This window comes from Cucurbita pepo, chromosome 5, assembly GCF_057944985.1.
Source record: "Cucurbita pepo subsp. pepo isolate OVF chromosome 5, ASM5794498v1, whole genome shotgun sequence".
Taxonomy (NCBI): domain Eukaryota; kingdom Viridiplantae; phylum Streptophyta; class Magnoliopsida; order Cucurbitales; family Cucurbitaceae; genus Cucurbita; species Cucurbita pepo.
Window position 1 is genome coordinate 17,463,928 of NC_141802.1, and position 23,957 is coordinate 17,487,884.

Below are 23,957 nucleotides of genomic sequence, written 5' to 3' on the forward strand. Positions count from 1 at the left end.
TGATAGTAACTAGTTAGCAAGGTTGTTACAGTGATATTTTATAGATAGAGTCGGTATAAAAAGATGAATGTAGGCAAATGTTCGGTTAATGGTTTAGACTCGAGTAACGAATAGGGTTATTTTATTTGAAAAAATATTGTAATTCTTGGTTTAGTTTCTTTTTCAATACATTATGTAACAAACCATCTCAGCAATCACATCAACTATCTTATAATATCCCATCAAATATTTGTTTTCAATAGTTAGGGTTTAAATCTTCGTAATAATACAAAATTTAGTGTGGATTTAGTCTCTAATTTTTAAGATAACAAACTTTATCTTTGAATGTTGGTAGTTTTTAAAAATTTATGAATCTATTAGACTAAATATCCATGCTCTTTTTGTGGGCTTCAACATCTACAAATTTACCATCGACTACTTCTCAATATCCACAACATCTGACTCTTCGTGTGGGCGGTTGTGTTGTCAACAAAGCGTTGTTTGAATTTAGACTTATTCACTTTAGACTTATTCACTTTGCCAACTCTGGTGTAGTTCATATATAGTTGGGAAATCGCTTGTCTATAGGGTGCAATGATGTGAGCTTGAAGCTCAAACGATTCGGCCATTCAGTCGTGACACTATTAGGATTACATTAAACGCCTCTTTAGTCGATGAAAATGACTCTGCCTCATTGATCTAACTTTTAAATAAAAAAATTCTCATCTGAATCCATTTTTTTTCCTGCGACATAAACTCAATCAAAGACAATAAAACAAATTCAAATGAGGAACACATTCGCCAACAGGATTAAAAAAAGAAGCATTTATACGGAAGTGGATCTGTTTCCATTTTTCTTCCTGGTAACAGTCACATACAGTAGCAATCTTTTCTTAAAACCTTTGTCAAACACGTGAGAACTATTATGAGGAGGAGGAATAGTAGGCAGAATATTACTAGAAACCAGCAAACATCTGGTTCGTGGCGACTGAGAATGGCGAATTCTGAGCAAACTCGATGCAATCGCAGTCCAGAACGCTATCTTCGTCCTACTTGAAGAACAATAGGTTGAAAAAGAAAAACATGTTATGTCTATACGATTACATCTCTGATCCGTCTTGATGAGCCAATGGCAGTTTGATATTGTTCACAGGAGTTCCCAGCACATTCAAGACCCCAACTCGCTGCAACTCTTTTGCTGTCATGAAGAAAAGAGGAATTTTATGTTACTTGGATCATGCTCCAAAGCAAAACTAGGAAGGACTGGAGCATAACTAGGAAGGACTAAAAAAATAAGAGGTACAGTCAGGAATCCCAAATCTCCACAATAGTATGATATTGTCCATTCTGAGCTTAAGCTCTCATGGCTTTACTTTTTGTTTCTCCAAAAGGCCTCGTACCAATAAAGATGTATTCTTTACTTATAAACCCAAGATCATCACCTTAACGAGTCAATATGGGACTCCCTCCCAACAATCCTCAAGAATCCTCCCCTCGAACAAAGTGCACCATAGAGCCTTCCCTGGGGCCTATGGAGCCCTCGAACAGCCTCCCCTTAATCGAGATTTGACGCTTTTCTTTGGAGCCCTCGAACAAAGTACACCATTTGTTTGAAACTTGAGTCATTTTTTACTACACCTTCGAGGCTCACAACTTCTTTGTTCGACAATTGAGGATTCTATTGACATGGCTAAGTTAAGGGCATGACTCTAATACCATGTTAGGAACCACGAACCTCCACAATGGTATGATATTGTCCACTTTGAGCATAAGCTCTTGTGACTTTACTTTTAGTTTCCCGAAAAGGCCTCGTACCAATGGAGATATATTCCTTACTTATAAACTCATGATCATCCCCTTAATTAGCCAAGGTAGGACTCTCTCCCAACAATCATCAATAGTTACCATTAGGCTGAAATAAAAAAAAGAAGGCTTCAAACTTACTTTCAGGAGATAAGCCCAAGGAAAAGACTAGCTATAGACTTCGTTCATCTGATGGCAAGTTTTGGTATTTTATAGGGAATGTTAAATGCTCGCGGAAAGCTGATGCCTTTTTTCATCCAATCAGATCCTTGACAAGTCTTTCTCCATTATATATTTTAGCATTTCAGTCTTGTTCATAAGCGAAACTGTTCTGTGCCCAAGCAATATTCATAACAAATTTGGAACTTTTTTTTACTCCCTTCGTTTTGTAATTTGACAGTTGAGATTTCATGTCGGTTGGAGAGGAGAACAAAGCATTCTTTATAAGGGTGTGGAAACCTCTCCCTAGCAGACTCGTTTTAAAAACCTTGAGGGAAAGCCCAAAAAAGACAATATCTGCTAGCAGTGGGCTTGGGCTGTTACAAATGGTATCAGAGCCAGACACCAGGCGATGTGCTAGCAAGGAGGCTGAGCCCCGAAGAGGTGTGGACACGAGGTGGTATGCCAGCAAGGACACTGGGCAACGAAGAAGGGTGGATTGGGGGGTCCCACATCGATTGAAGAAGGGAATGAGTGCCAGCGAGAATGCTAGGCCCCGAAGGGGGGTGAATTGTGAGATCCCACATCGGTTGGGGAGGAGAACGAAGCATTCTTTATAAGAGTGTGGAAACATCTCCCTAGCAAATGCGTTTTAAAAACCTTGAGGGGAACCCCGAAAAGAAAAGCCCAAACAGAACAATATTTACTAGCGGTGGGCTTGAGCTGTTACAATATACTTCTTTACTAGCGGTGGGCTTGAGCTGTTACAATATACTTCTTTACTAGCGGTGGGCTTGAGCTGTTACAATATACTTCTTTCTATGCTTGCAAGTCGAAATCCAACAGAGAGAGGAAGCTTAAGATAAAGGAGGGATAAGGTTTCAACTAACATATTAAAAATTATCCAATCTTGAGATGTCCACATCCATGACTTCTTCAGCCCAAAGAAGAAAAATCATCATGGAAAGTCAAAAGTTCAAAGCAATATGGAAACACACGAGACCGCAATGAACAAAAATAATTGAATCAAACATAACAATTTGTCAACAACTCATTTTGCAGACTATAATAGTTTTCCCAGGATCACAGAAAAGGAAAGTGAAGTTAGGTAATACAGATATCAAACTACCTTCCTCAAACGAGAGATGAATGGATCTCTTTTCCAATTCAACTGCATGTCTGCTAAGTTCAACTGATGACAACGATCGAAGCACTGATAAAAAAAAAAGAAAAAAAAAAGTAAAATCATTCATTAAGTAAATAAGTTTCATTCAAACTATTTCAGGAATAAGATGAAGCACTTTCTTAAATGAAGAACATACCCTGAAGATAATCTTGTTGATCTGATTGGTTCAATTTATTCAGTAACAACTCCAACTGATGATATCTGTGTTCCCACTGCAAATTTTTCCATCCTGCAGAATCAAAGTCTGATTCTGCTGTGGGTAAATTAATGCCATACTTATGAGGAACTGAAGATTTACCGTTGGCATTCATGGGAAACACCACTGTAGAAGGAGAAAATGCAGGGAAGCAATGGTTCTGTAACTCCTTGACCTGGGATTTTAGATGCACAGTTTCAGCTAATTGACCAAGTTTACTCTGATAATCAGCTTTTATGCTTGAACTATCACAAGGACTACTCTTTGCTATATCTGCATCGGATTTTCTACGGATATAAACGAGGTGCCCATTTGCGGTATTCGATGTCGAAGAAAGGAGACGAGGCGGACTCGTTGTGAAGACGGGAGAGGGCTTATTGTTACTAGAAACTTTAATGAACTCGCTGCTCGGACCTCTTCCGGTACAGTTGGAAGCTGCGAGCCTATTATCATTTTGCAAGTCTCTTAATGCTGTCTTCTTGGCAGAAATCTGCAGTTGCTTTTCATGAGCAGGCGCTTCCTTCCCAGAATCACTTACTTTGGAGTCTGGATTTCTGAACCATCTGAAATGTTTCAAAATTTGAAGAGATACATAATACAAATATTGGAGAGATCAAGAAACAGAAACATATAATTCAAATGAACACTCAAAAGATACCCATAGATATATGAACAACAAATGTTATCCTATGAACAATAATATCATGACCGATAATATATCTATAACAGTCCAAGCCCACCATTAAAAAATATTATTCTATATTATTCTCTTTGGGTTTTCCTTTCCGGGCTTCCCCTCAAGGTTTTTAAAATGCGTCTACTAGGGAGAGGTTTCTACACAAGGAATGCTTCATTTTCCTCTTCAACCGATGTGGGATCTCACAATCTACCCTCCTTGGGAGCCCATAATAGGTTATGAATTTATAGAAGAAGCCAATAACAACTAAGCTTAAGGTTTGCAGTAAACTGTTAGACGTCAAACAATATAACATTAAATAGTTAGTGTAACGGTCCAAGCCCACCGCTAGCATATATTGTCCTCTTTGAGCTTTTCCTTTCGGGCTTCTCCTCAAGGTTTTAAAACGCGTTTGCTAGGGAGAGGTTTTCACACTATTATAAATAATGTTTCGATTTCCACACTAACCGATGTGAGATCTCATAGTTAGATAATAAAATCAAAGAACACAAGAAATATTAGATATCAGCCAGTATAATACAAACACAACCTGTCCCAAGAGAGTTTTGCAGCAGTTCCACATTTCCAACATTATGCAAGAATACGCCTTTAAATTTGTAATACAAAGTATCAATAAAATACAATGTTAACCTTTGACACTTCATCAGCAAGATTCTAGACAGTGACTTCTATTCATTTTCTAACTTTATCTTTTGTTTGAGTGGTTTGAATAGACTGATGGAGGTATTTATTCCTAGAACGTACTTTGACATAGGTTAATGGAAATGAAGTGCCAAGCTTAGAGCCAACCGAAGCGTCTTCAGACAATCTCAAAGATAATGGTCGAAACCCAATGCATTTGTGAGATTCTACGTCGGTTGGAGAGGAGAACAAAATATTTCTTATAAGGGTATGGAAACCTCTTCCTAGCAGATGCGTTTAAAATCGTAAGGTAGACGGTGATACGAAACAGGTTAAACCAGACAATATCTACTGGCGGTGGGTTTGAGCTATTGCAAATAGTATCAGAGCCAGGTTTCGAGCGGTGTGCCAGCGAGGACGTTGGGCCCTCAAGGAGAGTGGATTGTGAGATCCCACATCGATTGGAAAGGGGAACGAAATATTCCTTATAAACGTGTGGAAACCTATCCCTAGTAGACGCGTTTAAAACTATGAGGCTGACGACGATATGTAACGAGCTAAAGTGGACAATATCTACTAGAGGTGGGCTTGGGCTGCTATAGCATTACTCACATATTGAAAGACATTACAACACTGAACGGGAAACAAAAAAAACTTGAGAAGCATAATCACAAGTGTCTTGCTTCTTCTATTTTTCCAGTTTTTGCTAGCATCTCTTGCGATTAAAAACGCGAGGATGCAGGATGAAAAGAAAAACCGATCATTAATAAGAAGTAATCAGTTCTCAGAACGCGAAATTAGCTCAGAGAAAACCTAAATAGAATTCAAAACGAAGCAGAAACAAATTTGAAATTCAAAACAATTTCAACGACAGAACACGAACTGATCATATTCTCCATTTCAAAATTAACACTAAATCGCGAACCTCTTTGCAAAAAAAGCAAATTAGCTTAACCAAATCCAAATCAAATTGCATCAAAAGCGTTCGTTCTTACCTTAGTTCATAGGAACCGCTCCGATGAAGTAGCGAGAGCCATGTGGAATCGGAAGGAAGAAGAAATCTTCAATTCTCAATTTCATACAGTTGCTTCACTGCTCAGTGCATCAAATCACCTCGAAAATGCATTGATATTTGCTCATCAAAACCAAAAATGGACGCAAAATGATCAATGTGCTGCAAATTCCGAGTAGATTTCACGAGCTGAAGGACGTAATGCTTAAAGACTCGCAGAAAGACACGTGGATCAGAACTATGGTCCTCGAAAGGCCAAAAAAAAAATATATATATTATATAAGGAAAAACTTATTTTAAGATAATTACACGATTAGTCCTTCAACTTTCAAGATTTTATCTTCAAAGTCCCTTATTATTTCTTTTTATCATATTTTAATCAATATATTGTCGTCTATCTAATAATTATTGTCTGCTTTGGCTCGTTACGTATTGTCGTTAGTCTACTCTCTTTGGGGGTAAGTGAGTTCGTTCTCCTCTCCGATTGATGCGGGATCTCACAATCTACCCTTTTAGGAGCCAACGTCCTCATTGGCACACCGTCTAGTGTCGGGCTATGATATTATTTGTAACGTATCATCGTTACGTATCATCGTCAACCTCACGATTTCAAAACGTGTCTACTAAAGAGAGGTTTGCACATAAATGTTTCGTTCACCTCTCCAATCGACGTGAAATCACACTTGTATAATGTTTTTGCATTCAAAGTGAAATGTCTTAATTGCCCTCAATTTAAAATCAACAAAGTCGCGACTTTTCCTTCGTCGAAACTCCCTCGAGGTTGCCGCCGGTTCTCGCCGTCGTCCAGTCGAGGAGCTGCTAGAGATAAGGTCACGATCCGTCGATCTCTACCATCGAGTCACGCACAAGGATCCGCTGGATTCAATCGTTCGTGTGATGCCGACATCACCAGAAGGCGGAATGCACCGCGAGATCATCTGGAGCAGGGGAAATTTGTGAGTCACCAAATACATAAGTTTGTGAATATTTGAAATTGAATTTAGGTATTCAATCACAAGCTTTATGTGGTGTTAATGGATTTTGAGTTTTTGGATCCCTCTAGGGTTTTAGTAGAATCTTCAAGGTCTTTGCAGAGAGTTTAGTGTCCTTAGAAAAAGCTGGTTATAGGTTGGGTTGAGTTGGATTGATCGAGTTCTTCGAATCATAGGTTTGGTTAGGTTGAGTTGACCGAATTCTTTGAGTTAGATTGAATTGATCGGATTCTTCAAATTTTAGGTTTGGTTAGATTGAGTTGAAGAATTAGTGATATCTACATTTTCAAGAAAGATTTAAACTACCTACCACAATTTACTTTTTTTGAAGATAACATTAAAAAATACAGTGTGTCCGTTTACAATAAACAAAGATTGGGCCACATTTTTCAGTCTAGCACATGGTGGGAAAGCCAAAACAAAAGGATAAAAAAAGGACAAGCTCCTTGAATGGAACAAATATCAGCCTAGAAAGCTACTTACCATCACATCAAACTGCTGAGTCTTTGAACCCATCTCCAAGTTTCATGTTGTTGCCTTTGGGCACACCCATCCCTTTCTCCTCCCTGTTCTTGAACTTAGTGTATGAGTGATAGCTATCATTGATACGAGCTAGACCACTATATGTCGTGAATGACATTTACTAGTAATAGGCATTTATCACAAGAGACAAACTACATGTTCTAAAATAACTCTACCTGTGATAGACTTTTAATCATAATAGCAATCGTTGTTGAACTAGTGTATTAGTGACAATAGTGATAGACTACCATCACTAGTAGACTTGTTTAAGAGACAGACTTCATGTTGTGAATGACGTTTATCAATAATAAACATTGCAAGCATTGTCGAAGGAGTGTTTCGGTGATTGTAGTAATAGACTACCATCACTAGTAGACTTGTTCAAGCGATAGACTACATGTTGTGTCGTGACGTTTATTAGTAATAGGCATCTATTGCCATGACGTTTATTGTTGATTAGTTGTTGTTGTACTAGTTTACATGTCATTGCACTCTATAACTTTCGGATTGGTGTTCATAATATGATTTTAATAAGTATGAAGCCACTCAAAAATTAAAATGAGCCCATAATCTGACTGTAAAAGGGTGTACTACATAAAAAAAGAAAGTACAATAAATTCATAGAAACGATTGAAGAACAGTAGTGGTGTGAACGGCTGAAGAGAAACAGGGAGGGGAGTTTAGAGAGAATGGCAGCGGCGCCATTTCTACGCAACAGATATTGGATTCTCAGGCATGGCAAGAGCATTCCCAATGAGAAGGGCCTCATCGTTTCTTCTATAGTCTGTGACTATTTGATCTCTTGTTTTATTCTTCGTTTGCTGTTTGGCTTGTTAGAATATGGTGTTTTTCTGGGTTCTTGTTTGATTTTGATTTGCTGTGGAGAATTTTTCAGATTGTTCTTTTGGCCAAAGAATGGTCGGGCAGCCAAATATGTTTCAGAAATGACTGTTTTCTTTTCTCTACATACGTGAAATGAATTGGGATGTTCGTTAATGCTGATTTTATGCTCAAATTATGATGGATTTTACACTTTTCTGCTTGAATTTGTAGTGTTACTTAAGGGTCTGCGCTTGTGATAGGACATGTTCTTGAGTTTTTGTATGCCGGTTGATTGAGAGAAGAATGAAGAACAGGTTAATTGACTGAGAGTTTGATTCTATTGTAGGAAAATGGTACCCTCCCTGAGTATCAACTGGTTTCTGAGGGAGTTGAACAGGCGCAGTTGGCTGGAGAACAATTCTTAAAGGTGTTTTTTTTTTGGTCCTTAATCTATATTTTCTCAGGCTGTAGAGCTGTATAGTGTTTTTAGATTTGCCGGCATAACAAATACGAGCGAACATGGATTCGTCTAATTTGTTTGATATCTATATAATTGCAACAGAGTGGCGGTCTGTTCTTTATAGCAAGCATTCATATAAACTAGAAAACCAGTTCAGAAAACTGAAGACTACTAGATTTCAGTACAAGTTACGAGTCTATGCCATCTTGACCAAAACTCAACCGACTAAGATACATACCTTCGATCAAGAAATCAAAGATTTGAATCTCTCTGCTTCACATGTTGAACCTAAAGAAAAGTTGTGAAGTTTATTGTTCTATTCGGATAGCAGCCACATGTCGGGTCTAATACTGACTAGGGAAGAACATGGGGCTTGGCCTCAATGATCTCAAATTGAGGGAAAATAGATAACTAACCCAATCCCACCAATCTGACTTGTTCATACTCTATGAACTATCATGTCAATTAGTCCCAAGTCTATTACTCTTCCACTCAAGGTTTTTAGAACGCGTCTGACAGGGAGAGGATATTGTCCTCTTTGGGCTTTCCCTTCTGGGCTTCCCCTCAAGGTTTTTAAAACGCGTCTGATAGGGAGAGGTTATAAAAAATGTTTTGTTCTTCTCTCCAACCAATGTGGGATCTCACAATCCACTCCCTTTGGGGCCAGCGTCCTCGTTGGCACACCACCCAATGTTTGGCTCTAATATCATTTGTAATAGCCCAGGCCCACCGCTAGTCGATATTATCTTCTTTGGGTTTTCCCTTCCAAGCTTCCCTTCAAGGCTTTTAAATTGCATCTGCTAGGGAGAGGTTTCCACACTCTTATAAAAAATGCTCGTTCTCCTCTCCAACCGATGTAGGATCTCACAAATTTATCAGCCTTGTATCTAAGTCGATCGCAGTCTTTGTCGTTCTTGGTCGGTTTCATTAATGAAATTAAGGATGCATCTTAGATTCACTCGTTTTAATGGAAAGTCATATCACAAGTGCAGGAATTGAAGGAAAACTGCATACTGCTCGAAAATGTTCGGATTTGCTATTCGCCGTTCTCAAGAACAATCCATACAGCTAAAGTGGCTGCATCTGCACTGAATCTTCCATTTGAAAGCCCTCTGTGCAAGGTTAAAGAACTGTTTTCTTTCCATTTGTGTTTGTGTGAAGAATCTGGTAGGCCACTTTTGTGGATTCAATATGTTCTTCATCTTCCTCCAGCTGATCATTATATAAATTTTGATATGCAGATGATGGAAGATCTCAGGGAACGCTACTTTGGTCCTTCATTGGAGTTCTTGTCTCAGGCCAAAGTAAGCAAACCATTACTCGTTCTTCATTGTCTTTTTGCTGACATCAAAAGTTATATTCCTTTGTTTTGTTTAAAAAAAAAAATACCATAAAATTTTAGAAGTAGCATTAACCCTCTTTACCTTTACAAAAAGAAAAAAAGTTTAAAAAAATTTTTACCGTCAGTATATAGACGAAAGGCGTCTATGACACGTGTCTAACAAATAGGTAACAAGTATCATTACATGTCTAACAAGAGTCGGTGTTGGACACACACTAGCCAAACTAAAGTGTCCATGCGTGTTGGACTTAGACATGCTAGTCAATCTAAAGTGTACATGTTTCTTGGGTGACCACCTACTTAAGATTTAATATCCTACGAATTATCTTGGGAACCAAATGTAGTAGTGTCAAGCTCGTCCCGTGAGGACCGTCAAGATTCATAAGTCACTGATATTATAGAAACCTTGTATGCCATTTCAGCTGAGACTTTGTTGATTTTGTGTTGGTTCATCTAAAACAGTGCAAAGAAGTTGGGGCTGTTGATGAGGAAGATCCATTCAAGCCGCCCGAAGGTGGAGAAAGCGTTGAAGATGTTGCTTCAAGACTAGCCAAAGCAGTGCTTCAAATGGAGTCAAAATTTGAAGGGTATACCATACGTTATGTTCGACTTAGATTAATCTATCCCTATCGTTAACCTGTGCATAGTTCGATCGTCTGGATACTTCTTTCGTCCATTGAGATATTCTAATGAGTGTCGATCAGGATATATTAGACTCAGAATAGACACGAGATTGTAGGTTCAGGATTTCATTAACAGGTGACTTTTAGTTTCGATCCCATTCCAACAGTCAAACTCCTTCCTGACCCAGCTTACCTGCCTTTGAAGTTGGAATGCCTTTCTCGAAATAGAATAGAAGAGTCCCCGGGACATCAACAAATTAGAATTTTTTTTAGTGTAACAAATTGGGGTACAGGAGATTCTAATCTCCGATCTAATCTCTCCGATCTCGTCGATTGAAGCTCGGTTATGTTAGATTTTGTTGTTAACTTCTATAAATTGGCTGCTTATCAAACATCATCCTAATTTGAAAGGTTGAAGTTTTAAATTTGATAATAAAAGTTAAGTTGACTTACGTTTTGCAGATGTGCCATCTTGGTGATCAGCCATGGGGACCCCCTGCAAATTTTGCAGACAGTGATGGGAGCTGCCATGCATGAAAATGGAACGGGTTCTCATGATTTGGCTTCAAGATTACAAGCCGTCATCACCAAGCCCATTCTCTCGCAGCACCGGAAATTTGCTCTGCTCACCGGAGAACTTCGAGCTGTCGTTTGAGTTCCGGTAGCTTCTCGCCGGACTTAATTGAAGAAGGTGACCTCAAGAATCGTTGCTTCTTCTTTTTTCTTTGGAATTAATGTTTTTAGTATATAGAATGTTGAATTTCAGGGTTATGCAGCAGAAAAAAGTACTTAATATTTTATCATGTATTAAAAGTTGTGATTTATATTTATGTGACACCATATAGGTGTATGATTCATTTAAGCTTGAAAAATGATACATTCCTGTTCTTTTCTTTTTGTCTCTTTTGAGGCTCCTACCTGCATATAACATCTAGTGTAGGGGCAGTGTGTATACGTATGAAAGCGGTGAGTACCCATCGGGGTCCACAAATTACGAAATTGGTATGAGCTTTAGATTCCGCACAAAAGTGGTGCACAAAGAACTATACATATGAAAGTTTTGTACATCTCGGAGTCCAAAGATATGGATTTAAGATTCAAATTCGAATCTTATGCAGAATGATTTATTTCTTTAAGTTTCAATCTAAAAAATGATACGTTTTAATAAATTAGAATTTTTCAAAATAAAATTCGTTTTCCACAAAACAACGCCACTCAAATAACCTCACGTTATTTGACAAAGAATTTCAAAACTAATAGAATGAATTAAATAAATAGAACCTGGGAGGGTGGAAAGTGAGCTGGAAAAGGCAGTGTCAGTCCAAGAAGGCAATGACAGCATCGACAACGTCTTGGGTGGTGCAGTTCCCACCAAGATCCTTGGTCCTGCACTTGTCCTCCATGATCACCCGTTTCACAGCATTCTCAAGCCTGTCGGCGAATGAAGGAAACTGAAGGTGCCTCAGCATCATGGCTGAAGACAGCAGCAAAGCAACTGGGTTGGCTTTCTTTTGCTCCACTATTTTCTCATTCCCCACGTTCCCCGCTGAAGCTCCTTGCTCAAATATGGCATGATCTGCCCCCACGTTGCCTGTAACAATCAATTACCAAATGCCGACTGAGACGACACTTTAAAACGCATCCATATTTATCTCCATTCAAGTGAAACCTTGCCTTTTGTTTAGGTAGAAATAAGGTAGAAATTTAAGATAGATAGTTGTAACAATTCAAGTCCACCGCTAGCCGTTATTATATTCTTTTGGTTTTCCCTCAAAGTTTTCTAGGGAAAGGTTTCCACACCCTTGTAAGAGGGTGTTTCGTTCTCTTTCTCAACCAATGTGGGATGTCACAATCCACTCCCCTTCAGGGTCCTACGTCCTCGCTGGCACTTGTTTCTTTCTCCAATCGATATGGGACCCATACCAAATCCACCCCCTTCGGGGCCCAGCGTCTGGCACACGGCTTCATGTCTACTCTCCTTTGGGGACTAGCCTCTTCACTAGCACATAGCTCGGTGTCCGACTCTGTTACCATTTGTAACAGCCAAAGCCTACCGCTAGGAGAGTAGCCACTTGTTTCTTTCTCCAATCGATATGGGACCCATACCAAATCCACTCCCTTTGGGGCCCAGCGTCTGGCACACCGCTTCATGTCTACTCTCCTTTGGGGACTAGCCTCTTCACTAGCACATAGCTCGGTGTCTGACTCTGTTACCATTTGTAACAGCCAAAGCCTACTGCTAGGAGAGTAGCCACTTGTTTCTTTCTCCAATCGATATGGGACCCATACCAAATCCACTCCCTTTGGGGCCCAGCGTCCGGCACACCGCTTCATGTCTACTCTCTTTTGGGGACTAGCCTCTTCACTAGCACATAGCTCGATGTCTGACTCTGTTACCATTTGTAACAGCCAAAGCCTACCGCTAGGAGATATTGTCTTCTTTGGGCTTTTCCTTTCGGAATTTCCCTCAAATTTTAAAACGCGTTTGCTAAGGAAAGGTTTCCATACCCTTATAAAGAGTGTTTCGTTCTCCTCCTCAACCAAGGTAGAATGTCATATAGAATGTATGCATTATCTTCCCAGAATGAGGGGACCTAAAGAAAGTGGATAGTAATTGTACCTCCTGGCATGAGACCAGTGCCTCCAGCAAGTCCAGCTGCAGTGTTTGCTACTAGATTTCCATAAAGGTTGGGAGTCACCTGATCCAAAGAATTAAAAGGACCTTGTTAGCAAAATTTCAACATAAAAAGGCCTTGGGTCAGAAAATAATAGGCGAAGTACAAGCTTAAACAAAATAGACAACAATCTAAGAAGAGCGAGGAACTTGCTTGTAAGGGGAAAAAAACAGTGAGAAGCATTAAGCAAAACAGGGATGAATTGGAACTCATACACTTTTTTTAACAACGTTCGTGAGTATTCGAACCAACATGCATGCACTTCGACTAATTTCACAATTCACTCGTCCACATTCAGCTGCAGACTCCTAGACAAGAGATTCTTGGAGTCCAAATAAGAGATACTTTTCTTGGTCCTTGAATCCTAAATATTTCATTCAAAATCTAACCATATCTAACAGAATTTTCCAATTACTAGAAGCACCAGAGATACTAAGCCTAAGATATTTCTAAATCCAATCTCCAAGCTTTTTAACTCAGGTTTCCTTCCAAATTAAGAAACACCGCAAGACCAATGCGCACCATATGAAACCAATCAGCAAAAGTGCAAGAAAATTAATGTTCCTGGTAAGTTGCCTATAGAGATTTCGACTCATGGCCCATTCATTGAGAAAGACTAGAGTTCCTTTTTAATCACCGGGCCATTAAGTGCTGGGTCTCCGATCACTGTAGATTGACTAGTCTAGCAACTCAAGGAATGAACTATACATGCCACTTATATTCATGCCCAAAGAAAGAAATCTCCAGACACTGTAAGCTTGAACCAGATTGCCACTTGATCCAAGTTTCAAAAGTAGGAATAAGCATTTGTCAGGGACCAGAGAGCAAAACTATACACCTTATTTGAGACTCTGGAATTCAAAACAACTAAAGGACCACAAATAATGGATATTGTTTTCATTCTAGCATGTGGTGGAAAAGAAAAAACAAAAGGACATGCCCAGGAATGGAACAAATATCAGCTTAGAAAGCTACATACCATTACATCAAATTGCTCGGGTTTTGAAACAAGCTGCATACAACAGTTGTCAACAATAACCTCATTGTATTGGATAATAGGATATTGGGTTGCCACTTCCCTGCAAGACTCCAAAAACAACCCATCTGCAAGTTTCATGATATTGGCTTTGTGTACAGCCGTCACTTTCTTCCTGTTGTTCAGATAAGCATACTCGAATGCATATTTGGCAATGCGTTCTGAGGAGAACTTTGTAATCACCTACAGTAATTCAGGCTACATTTCAGGTTACTGCATTGAAATGAGGAGCAAGAGGGATATAATCGGCAAATTGTGAGTATGAACCATTGAGCACAAGAGTGTATGTATACATTTGTATGCAAGCTGTTTGAATTCTTGAAGAATAGGGGGTTCGGACTAAAATGCTATAGATATGTCAAATTGATCTCGTCCAACAGATAACCTAAGAAAGACAACTGATTGAACAAGTAATTATTGTTAATGCATTGCAGCATTCGTTTTGTAGCTTTGTTCGTTGTTCATTCCAAGAACGATTGTGTATATCTCCAAGATGTTTAAAAATGAAACAGAGATAACTTCTATCAATCAGAGAACCACCATATTACAAATCATCTACACCACTCCATACAGGTCAAGAAATCTGACAATCAACAAACATTTACAATTTTATATATATTACCTTGAGGCTTTCGACAACGCCAGGAATAACCTCATGCTCGAGGCCAGCGTATTCACCCTCGGTGTTCTCCCTAATGACGGCAATATCAACATTCTCATGACGCGTAAGCAATCCAGGGAAATTGAAACAATTAACAAGCGAGGCATACAAGTCGAGCTCCTTCCTCAGTTGCACATTGAGAGAACTAACACCACCGCCCATCGGAGTCATCAAGCCGCCTTTCAAACACACCTTATTCTTAAAAATAGACTCCATTACCTCGCGAGGAACCTGCTTCATATTACCATGGACATCGTAGCGTTCAAAGTAGACAGGAGCGTGCAACGCCTCCATCACTTGCTCAACCGCATTAGTCACCAGAGGACCGATTCCGTCTCCAGGAATGAGAGTGACCGCGCGCGGAGCTCCATCTCCAGGCCTCGGCATGTAGGTGACGGATCGGGCGTCGGAGAATAGATTGAAAGGGGAAAGCTGAAAACGGCTCCGGTAAGGGGAGGCGAGGCGGCATATGATCGGAAAGGCGCTGCGGGCAGCCATAGAGAGGTGAAAATGGAGAAGATGAGAGAAAGAGAGAGAGAGAGAGAGAGAGAGAGAGAGAGAGTTAGGCGTTGAGGAAGAAGGAGGAGAGAAATGGAGGTTGAAGAAGATCAGCCATAGACGGAGGAGAAATTCGAAGAAGAAGAAGAAGAAGCGAACATAAAAGAATATATACGTAACGATTTTTGGTGATTCTATTGAGGAAAGGAAATTCTATTTTTGGAATCGATTTTTTTTTTTTTTTTTTTCTCTCTAAAATGTAAAAACCAATGTTTTATTTATATTAAAATATTATTTTGGTCTTTTTAATATCATTAAATTTTATCATTTTTATTAAATCTTAAAAATAGTTTTATTATTAATTTATTGTTTTTTTCCCAAAAATAATCGCTTTAAATTTTATTTTCTAAATTTTAATAATAGGTTCATGTTATATTTTTTTCTTGCATTAAAACTATTATTATAATTTATTAAAAATACATTAAATAAAATGGTTTTTTATATTTTATTTATTAATTGCAAATTCCGATCATAACTCATTATGATTATAAATGTTCATTCTTCAATGGAATTAAAAAAAAATTAAATAAAATCTCAATTTAAAAGTATTTTATGCTTAAATCTTATTTTAGTAATGAAATTTCAAATTTATTATATTTTTAATCTTTATATATATTTCTTAGTCCTTATTATTTTAGTTCTTATATTTTAAAAATAGAACGAAGTTAAAATACTTTTTTCAAAAAAGGTTTAAATAAAAAAATTAATTAATTTATTTAATTCAATAAATAATAACAATATAGTTCTCAATTTTTTCAAAATTCATAAAGTTTCATTCTATTTTGGTATTTGTATTTTTTTAAAAAATTTAAATCGTTGATGATAAATTTACTCCGATAGACCACCATTATGAATGAAGTCTATCCCGTGATAGAAGCCTATCGCTAATAGAATTCAATTATAGATGTCTATAAAGTTTGGGTTGGTCCAAAATTTCATTTAAGAAAAGAAAACTCATAATCCGACCCAACTCAACCAGCATACATACAATTGTAATAATTATCGTATACGTGTTATAAATCAAATTTAATAATAGAAAAATGAAGCCATTCAAAAATTAAAATATGAACCACAGCCAGAATAAAGCAAGGTTAGGGAGTCAAGAGGCAGCAAGAGAATTGAAAAATGATATCAACCTACACATATAATAATCATTTTAGATATCATTTAAAGAGGAAATGTGATTTTCCAAATACATAGATCTTCCAAAGAATACAAAAAAGTTCTTAAACTCAACAAAACTCACAACATCTACAAAATGGCATTCTTCCCAGATTATGGGAGGTCGAGGCCAATCAAGATCTGATGACTTCAAGAACACGTAACGACCTCGGGAAATAACCGAGACAGGCAGATTCTATAAGCCACAATGTTCTTGTCTAGAATAGTTTCAGATATGGACCAATTTCTTTAATGAACTAGCCAATCTAAGGCAGTGCAATGAACAAATAAATTGTACAAAAGGGAGTTCAGTTAAGGACCTGGAGGAGGGGGCGGAGCAACGTTGCCAAGTCCCATCTTCTGCCCCAACAGCGATAGCTGCTCCACGAACTCGGCTCCGGTGAGGATCTCGGTGCTACCGTATATTATATGCTTGACTGTCTGCTGATTCATTGCCAGCTCTTGCAAGCTCCCGTACTCGACATAGTTACCGCCTCCAATCATGAATACAATTGCTTCCCTGAATGGTCCTTTTAGATGGCTGCCACTGGTTCCAGAGCTCGACTTTGGAGCACGAGGATCGAACGCAAGGAACGTATCAATCTCAGGATTCGGTTTTCCTTCCATCAACGCCTCGACCGTCCTAGTTAGAGCAAGCTGCCGATCACTAGACAAGAGATTTTTAACACCAGCAGTCACTGCACTAATTGACTGTCCATAGAGTTTTTCAGCCCAATCCACAATGTTGCTTCTGCTAGCTGAATTTGCTGATGAGAACGAGACATTCAATGACTTGATCTTCTTAACATATTGAAATGCACTAGTATCAACTTCTGATTCCCTCAGAGCAGCTTCTACAGCTTCCACTTCAGATTGGTTTATACTTTCCGAAGAGATCAGATATATAACAGCGAATCGAAGCTTATCCGTCTTCGTACCCTTCCCTTTTAGCACAGACAAGAGCTCGTTCCGATCAATACCACCTCGAGCCATCATGTCGTTCTCCTTTTTAGCATAAGAATCAAGAGACCTCTCCTTGATCTCACCCAACAATACAGTGGCAATGTTCGTATGCTTATCGATAATTTGCTTCCGTTCGGTCAATTCAGGCAATGAATTCACAGCATTCATCAAATGCTTTGTGTTCCCAATCAAATTTGTTCCATCAAACTCAGCTCCATCAGTCCCACCAGTTCTTCTATTCACTTCATCAACGTCCTTCTTATACTTATTCAACTGAGTTTCAATCTCCACTGCAACTTCTGGAAACTCCAAAGATCCATTTGCCACCCAAAATGAGTCAGAACTATCTAATTCATAGGATTTCATCCCACCCTTTTCACCCTGCACGCTTAATCTATTCAGTTTCAATCCTAGAATATCATGAACTAAAGGTCTGTACCTAAAATCATGCTGTATTCCTACAGATAATTCGAAATTGCGATCGAACAGACACAGAATCGGACGCTGGAATGAGCTAGCAAAGCCCCCACCCTCTGTAAACAAATTGTTCTTCGACAACAAATGATCTCTCAACCTCTGATCCAATGCCGAGGCAACCATTTCTGCTGGCCCTCCTCGTTGGCATCGAATAACAGGCACTACAGCCAGCGTAGCCAAAACACTAAACAATCCACTAACGATTCTCTCTATAATCTCCTCAATTTCACGATCTCCAGCAGAGGGATCGTTCAATTGAACATATATACTCTTCTGAGCTAACGAAAACAAATTATCTTCCAATGTAACGAATTCTAAATACTGGTCGTGCACCTTCGCGATTCGTTGAACCGAATCTGAATTCAGAGTTCCAGATGCGAGATCCTCAAGGAGAGGACGAGGAATCGAAGAAGAGAAGTTTAAGTAAAAGCTATCATAGAGGAAACGAGAAGCATCAGCAACAATTCTATCTATATTGATCTTACTCGGTTGGACGAAATAGACAGCAGGCACATCGTGAACAGGTTTCCGATCCTTGTCGATGAGAAAATAAAGAGTGACCCCATGTTTGCGAAGATCCTTGACATGAATCAAAGGCGACAGTATGTTCTGGCAAAATCTGTCGAAGATCAAGATCTTGTAAACCTCTTCGTTCGCGGTCGATGTCGAGTTCACCGGCTGGTTCAAATTCAACATTCGAATTATACATTCTGTATTATTCAAAAGAAGTTTGAATCAAACACACAAACAAATTCCAATTCAAAACATCAATGTAGGATCTATTTCGTCCAGATCACTCGTCAAAACTGGGATCTAGAGAACGAAACAGAGCGAAAGAGAGAGAGAAATCGGTACCTGTTTGCTTTTGGCGAAGGTTTAAAGCCATGGAGATTCTTAGTTCGTGTTCAGTCCTCTTGTTCTCCAGAGGGAATCGAAAGCTTCGAATTCGAAGGATTTGTTTCGTCGATTCGTCGAATCGAATTGTCGAAATGTCGAAATGTCGAAATGTGACGGTAGGTTGAAGGAGATAACTGAACATATACTTCTCTACGGCCGCTCATATCTTAAGAACGAATCAAATCTTGCCACGTCATTACCATTGACTTAGTCCTCGACCATGGTTGACGTGGAGGCTTCTCATTGGCTGACTGATTGTAAAAAACGTACAAAAAATTCACAGAAGCGATTGAAGAATCGTAGTGGTGTGTAAACGGCTGAAGAGAAGCAGGGAGGGGAGTTTCGAGAGAATGGCGACGGCGCCTTTTCTACGCAACAGATATTGGATTCTCAGGCATGGCAAGAGCATTCCCAATGAGAAGGGCCTCATCGTTTCTTCTATAGTCTGTGACTATTTGATCCGTTGTTTTATTCTTCGTTTGCTGTTTGGCTTGTTAGAATATGGTGTTTTTCTTGGTTCTTGTCTGATTTTGATTTGCTGTGGAGAATTTCTCAGATTGTTCTTTTGGCCAAAGAATGATCGGACGGCCATTTGCGTGGTTTTGGATTGCCTTTTCGCGAAATATGTTTCAGAAATGACTGTTTTCTTTTTCTGTTCATGCGTGAAATGAATTGGGATGTTCGTTAATGCTGATTTTATGCTTCAAATTATGATGGATTTCACACTTTTCTGCTTGAATTTGTGTGATAGAACATGTTCTTGGAGTTTGATTTTACATTTTTCTGCTTGAATTTGTAGCGTTTCTTATCTGTGCTTGTGATAGGACATGTTCTTGGAGTTCGATTATACATTTTTCTGCTTGAATCTGTTGTAGTGTTTCTTAAGGGTCTGTGCTTGTGATAGGACATGTTCTTGGAGTTTTTGCATGTCGGTTGATTGAGAAGAAGAATGAAGAACAGGCTAATTGACTGAGAGTTTGATTCTACTGTAGGAAAATGGTACCCTCCCTGAGTATCAACTGGCTTCTGAGGGTGTTGGACAGGCGCAGTTGGCTGGAGAACAATTCTTAAAGGTATTTTGTAATGTGTTTATAGATTTGGGAAGCCTGTCCTTTGTTTGTAATTTCATGATTTGTTGTCATAAGCAAACGGGCATAACGAATATGAGCCAAACATTTCAGAACAGGATTGTAATTCTTCTGAAAATCCTCACGAGTTAGTGAGTAGTGATGTCAAGAAGATTACAAAAAGGCGTTCCAATTAGCAATAATTTGTTCAAGATCATAGCTACAGAAAAAGAGACCTGACACCAAGAAGAAGAGCAAGCTTGATAAGATCCCATAAGACATTAATAATCCTCTGGAAGTTCTTTGGTTTCTTTTAAGCCAAATACACAACATGATAGCACTAGCGAACTGGACCTATGAGATCCCATATCGGTTAGATAAGGGTGTGGAAATCTCTTCCTAGTAGACGCATTTTAAAAACCTTGAGGGGAAGCCCGAAACAAAAAGCCCAAAGGGGACAATATCTGCGGTGGGCTTGAGCTGTTATAAATGATATCAGAGCTAGACACCGGGGTGGTGTGCCAGCGAATACACTGAGCTCCAAAGAGGGGTGGACACCGGGTAGTGTGCCAGCGAGAACGTTGGACCGGGGGTGGATTTGTGAGATCTCCACGTCGATTGGAGAGAGGAACGAGTGTCAGCAAGTAGGGCCTTGGAGAGGATGGATTATGAGATCCCACATCAATTGGAGAGGGAAACAAGTGTTAGTCCCAAATGGGGTGAACTGTGAGATCCCATATCGATTCGAGAGGGGAACGAAGCATTCTTTATAAGGGTGTGAAAACCTCTCCATAACATATGCATTTTAAAAACCTTGAGGAGAAGCCCGAAAGAGATAGTTCAAAGAGGACACTATCTGCTAACGGTGGGCTTAGGCTCTTGGCCTGAATGAACTATCATCTCAATCTAATCTGCCTTGTATCTAAGTCGACTGCAATCAGTCGTTGTCATTCTAGCTCAATCTCGATAATGAAAGTAATGATGCATCTTAGATTCACTCGTTTTAATGGAAAAATCTATATCACAAGTGCAGGAGTTGAAGGAAAATTCCATACCGCTCGAAAATGTTCGGATTTGCTATTCACCATTCTCAAGAACAATCCATACAGCTAAAGTGGCTGCATCTGCACTGAATCTTCCATTTGAAAACCCTCAGTGTAAGGTAAAAGAACTGTTTTCTTTCCATTTGTGCTTCTGTGAAGAATCTGGTAGACCACTTTTCTGATTCAATATGTTCTTCATCTTCCTCCAACTGATCATTTGCAGATGATGGAAGATCTCAGGGAACGCTACTTTGGTCCTTCATTTGAGCTTTTGTCTCATGACAAAGTAAGATAACAGCCATTACTTGTTCTTGATTGTGTTTTTGCTGTCATGAAAAGTTACAGTTCAGAATGTCTGAGTTTTCAATTTCTTGGAAATATTAATGGTGATATCGGGGTTTAAGCCATGGTGGCCACTGAATAAGCACCAATAAGACAAGGAAACTAAGTCATAAGTTTATTATACTTAACAAGTGTTCGACACGTGTCTAACAATAGGTAGCAAGTGTCCCATACGTGTCCAAAAGTGTGTCCAAGGGTCCAACACATTTTGGACACGCATATGCTAGCCAAACTAAAGTCCATGTGCTTCTTAGGTGACCACCTACTAGGATTTAATATCCTACGAGCTACCTTAGAAACTAAGCGTTGAAGTGTCAAAGGGTTGTTCGGTAAGATTAGTCAAGGTGTATACAAGCTACTCAAACACTCACAGATATATGAGAATACAAAATAAAAATTTAGTGGGATGTAGCGTTTTAGTGGATCTGAAAGAGAAGTGGTAAGACTACTCTCATCTTATCTTCCTATTTCTATGGAAGAGTTGATTTCGACCTTTTCAAGGTAAAACATTGTTATTAGAGATTGCGAAGAAATTCACTGAAATCTTTGAATCTTTCATGCCATTTCAGCTGAGGCTTTGTTGATTTTGTGTTGGTTCATCTTAAACAGTATGCAGAAATCTGGGCTCTTGATGAGGAAGATCCATTCAAGCGGCCTGAAGGTGGAGAAAGCGTTGAAGATGTTGCTTCAAGACTTGCCAAAGCAGTGCTTCAAATGGAGTCTCAATTTCAAGGGTATACCATATTTATATCCTCCTCTGTCATAATCCTATCAATCAATCGTGAGATCACATCTCGAACCAAAGAGAAAAACGAAACATTCTTTATAAGGGTGTGAAAACCTCTCCTAGCATACGCTTTTTAAAAATCTTGAGGGAAAGTTCGAAAGGAAAAGTCGAAAGAGGACAATATTGCGATGGGCTTAGGTTGTTATAGATAGTATCAAAATCAGACATCGGGCGGTGTGCCAGCAAGGACGCTGAATTCCAAAGGGGATAAACACTGGGTTGTGTGCCAGCGAGGACGTTGGACCTTGAAGGAGGTGGATTGTGAGATCCCACATCAATTGAAGAGGAGAACAAAGCATTCTTGATAAAGGTATGGAAACTGTGAGTGGAAGCTCGGAAAATCTCAAAGATGACGATACCTGTTGGTGGTGGGTTTGGACTATTACAAATATGTTCGACTTGGATTAATCGAACACTATCGTCAACCTATACATAAGATATATTAGAATCTCGATAGATACGACATTGTAGGTTCAAATTTTCATTAACTCAATTATTGGATCTTACGTTTTGCAGTTGCGCCGTCTTGGTGGTCAGCCATGGGGACCCTCTGCAAATCTTTCAGACGGTGATGGGAGCTGCCACGCATGAAAATGGATCGAGTTCCGATGAATTGGCATCGAGATTACAAGCTGCCATCACCAAGCCCATTCTCTCGCAGCACCGGAAATTTGCTCTGCTCACCGGAGAGCTTCGAGCTGTCGTTTGAATTCCGGCAACACCTCGCCGGACTTAGTGAAGAAGATGACCTCAACAATCGTTTATTCTTCTTTTTACTTTTGAATTAATGTTTTTAATATATAAAAGATTGAATTTCAGATTTGGGCGGCAAAATATAGTAATTATATTATTCCGCTATTTTAATTTCGATTTTTTTTTATAATTAATATTTTTGTTTGGGAGATTTAAAATTAATAAATTTTAAAATTTTTTTCTAAATGGTCCTTAAAAAAATTGGTATTAATTGATCTAAGGACTTAATAGCTAAATTTTAATTATATGTATTTTTAAATGAATTGAAATGATTTATATGTTCATACACCCATTAAAATTTAAATTTGAAATTTATAAATTAATTAAAAATATTAATTTTGAAATCCCAAATTCAATTCAAATTTTATAGACAAAATTATTAATTTTAAAAGTTAATTGAAAGGGGTTTTTTTTATTTTAAAAATGCATAAAGACAAAATAAAAAAAAAGGATCAATTATTTTTTTTTTTTTTTCGCCTGCCCAGTAGATGTATTTAACCGTATTCTTTTATTAATCTTTCATATCCATAGCACTTCGGTATATAATCTAACCTATAATCTAACCTTAACGTTTCATGAACGTATCTTACTCCTATGTTAGATTACGTTTTGTGCACCTCTTATCCTATCTCAAACATATCATTAAACACATATGCTTTTATCCTCTCTCAAACATATCATTAAACACATCGTACCATAATTCACTTATCATCACATATCATAAGCATCTCGATTCACAAACAATTCACACATATCAGTATATATGACACATGCAGAACCACGGAGTACGTGTCAACATCAAATATAATCATGTTAATAGTAAGGCCACTTACGTGGTTAGCTTAAGTTGTTGTCATGAATATATCCTTAATGAAAGTTCGATTCTGTCCTTTAAAATCTAAGTCAACCGATGTGAGCCCATTACATCAGTTTCAAGTTTGAACTCTGTAAACTTATTTCTCTAATACACGTTGGTCCATCGTTAAAAGTATTAAAATGAGGCATTGGTTGAGAACTGTACATGTTCTTAAGATTGTGTATTAGCGAGGACGCTAGTCCTAAATTGTCAGATCACACGTCAGTTGTAGAGTAGAATGAAACATTCTTTACAAACGTAAAAAAA

The 23,957-nt window shown here is 38.6% G+C and overlaps 5 protein-coding genes across 5 annotated transcripts; 2 read left to right on the forward strand and 3 right to left on the reverse strand.

Moving 5' to 3' along the window:
• Positions 1–789: 789 nt before the first annotated feature.
• Positions 790–7,161, reverse strand: LOC111794586 (integral membrane hemolysin-III-like protein). Its single transcript, XM_087124191.1, has 5 exons — positions 7,129–7,161; positions 6,521–6,591; positions 3,264–3,886; positions 3,071–3,154; positions 790–1,177 (listed from the first exon to the last, which is right to left on the reverse strand). The coding sequence occupies exons 1-5, from the start codon at positions 7,159–7,161 to the stop codon at positions 1,080–1,082; spliced, it is 909 nt and encodes a 302-aa protein (XP_086980317.1). The 3' UTR covers positions 790–1,079.
• LOC111794836 (uncharacterized) lies at positions 6,617–11,307 on the forward strand. Its single transcript, XM_023676998.2, has 6 exons — positions 6,617–7,949; positions 8,336–8,416; positions 9,442–9,570; positions 9,691–9,753; positions 10,254–10,378; positions 10,877–11,307. The coding sequence occupies exons 1-6, from the start codon at positions 7,857–7,859 to the stop codon at positions 11,067–11,069; spliced, it is 684 nt and encodes a 227-aa protein (XP_023532766.1). The 5' UTR covers positions 6,617–7,856; the 3' UTR covers positions 11,070–11,307.
• Positions 11,308–11,559: 252 nt separating this feature from the next.
• Positions 11,560–15,430, reverse strand: LOC111795917 (isocitrate dehydrogenase [NAD] regulatory subunit 1, mitochondrial-like). The gene is made up of 4 exons (XM_023678557.2): positions 14,748–15,430; positions 14,069–14,308; positions 13,035–13,113; positions 11,560–12,005 (listed from the first exon to the last, which is right to left on the reverse strand). The coding sequence occupies exons 1-4, from the start codon at positions 15,282–15,284 to the stop codon at positions 11,731–11,733; spliced, it is 1,131 nt and encodes a 376-aa protein (XP_023534325.1). The 5' UTR covers positions 15,285–15,430; the 3' UTR covers positions 11,560–11,730.
• A 1,032-nt stretch (positions 15,431–16,462) lies between these two features.
• On the reverse strand, positions 16,463–18,960 carry LOC111795728 (SEC1 family transport protein SLY1). The gene is made up of 2 exons (XM_023678292.2): positions 18,801–18,960; positions 16,463–18,655 (listed from the first exon to the last, which is right to left on the reverse strand). Exons 1-2 carry the CDS (start codon positions 18,829–18,831, stop codon positions 16,818–16,820), a joined length of 1,869 nt encoding a protein of 622 aa, XP_023534060.1. The 5' UTR covers positions 18,832–18,960; the 3' UTR covers positions 16,463–16,817.
• Positions 18,961–19,125: 165 nt separating this feature from the next.
• Positions 19,126–22,945, forward strand: LOC111794603 (Phosphoglycerate mutase family protein). Its single transcript, XM_023676658.2, has 6 exons — positions 19,126–19,285; positions 19,835–19,915; positions 20,943–21,071; positions 21,176–21,238; positions 21,904–22,028; positions 22,598–22,945. Exons 1-6 carry the CDS (start codon positions 19,193–19,195, stop codon positions 22,788–22,790), a joined length of 684 nt encoding a protein of 227 aa, XP_023532426.1. The 5' UTR covers positions 19,126–19,192; the 3' UTR covers positions 22,791–22,945.
• The last annotated feature ends 1,012 nt before the right edge of the window (positions 22,946–23,957 follow it).

Excerpts from the sequence above, each read along its gene's own strand:
- LOC111794586 (XM_087124191.1), bottom strand. The coding sequence starts at position 7,161 with ATGGGTTCAAAGACTCAGCAGTTTGATGTGATG. Across the intron at positions 6,592-7,128 it reads CTCAGCAGTTTGATGTGATG|ATGATCTCGCGGTGCATTCC; the intron begins GTAAGTAGCTTT and ends CCCCTGCTCCAG. Across the intron at positions 3,887-6,520 it reads ATTGAATCCAGCGGATCCTT|ATGGTTCAGAAATCCAGACT; the intron begins GTGCGTGACTCG and ends GAAACATTTCAG.
- LOC111794836 (XM_023676998.2), top strand. The coding sequence starts at position 7,857 with ATGGCAGCGGCGCCATTTCTACGCAACAGATATTGGATTCTCAGGCAT. Across the intron at positions 8,417-9,441 it reads CTGGAGAACAATTCTTAAAG|GAATTGAAGGAAAACTGCAT; the intron begins GTGTTTTTTTTT and ends TCACAAGTGCAG. Across the intron at positions 9,571-9,690 it reads TTGAAAGCCCTCTGTGCAAG|ATGATGGAAGATCTCAGGGA; the intron begins GTTAAAGAACTG and ends TTTGATATGCAG.
- LOC111795917 (XM_023678557.2), bottom strand. The coding sequence starts at position 15,284 with ATGGCTGCCCGCAGCGCCTTTCCGATCATATGCCGCCTCGCCTCCCCT. Across the intron at positions 14,309-14,747 it reads GCGTTGTCGAAAGCCTCAAG|GTGATTACAAAGTTCTCCTC; the intron begins GTAATATATATA and ends GAATTACTGTAG. Across the intron at positions 13,114-14,068 it reads CCGAGCAATTTGATGTAATG|GTGACTCCCAACCTTTATGG; the intron begins GTATGTAGCTTT and ends TCTTTGGATCAG.
- LOC111795728 (XM_023678292.2), bottom strand. The coding sequence starts at position 18,831 with ATGGCTTTAAACCTTCGCCAAAAGCAAACAG. Across the intron at positions 18,656-18,800 it reads CCTTCGCCAAAAGCAAACAG|AATGTATAATTCGAATGTTG; the intron begins GTACCGATTTCT and ends TGAATAATACAG.
- LOC111794603 (XM_023676658.2), top strand. The coding sequence starts at position 19,193 with ATGGCGACGGCGCCTTTTCTACGCAACAGATATTGGATTCTCAGGCAT. Across the intron at positions 21,239-21,903 it reads AGCTTTTGTCTCATGACAAA|TATGCAGAAATCTGGGCTCT; the intron begins GTAAGATAACAG and ends CATCTTAAACAG. Across the intron at positions 22,029-22,597 it reads ATGGAGTCTCAATTTCAAGG|TTGCGCCGTCTTGGTGGTCA; the intron begins GTATACCATATT and ends TACGTTTTGCAG.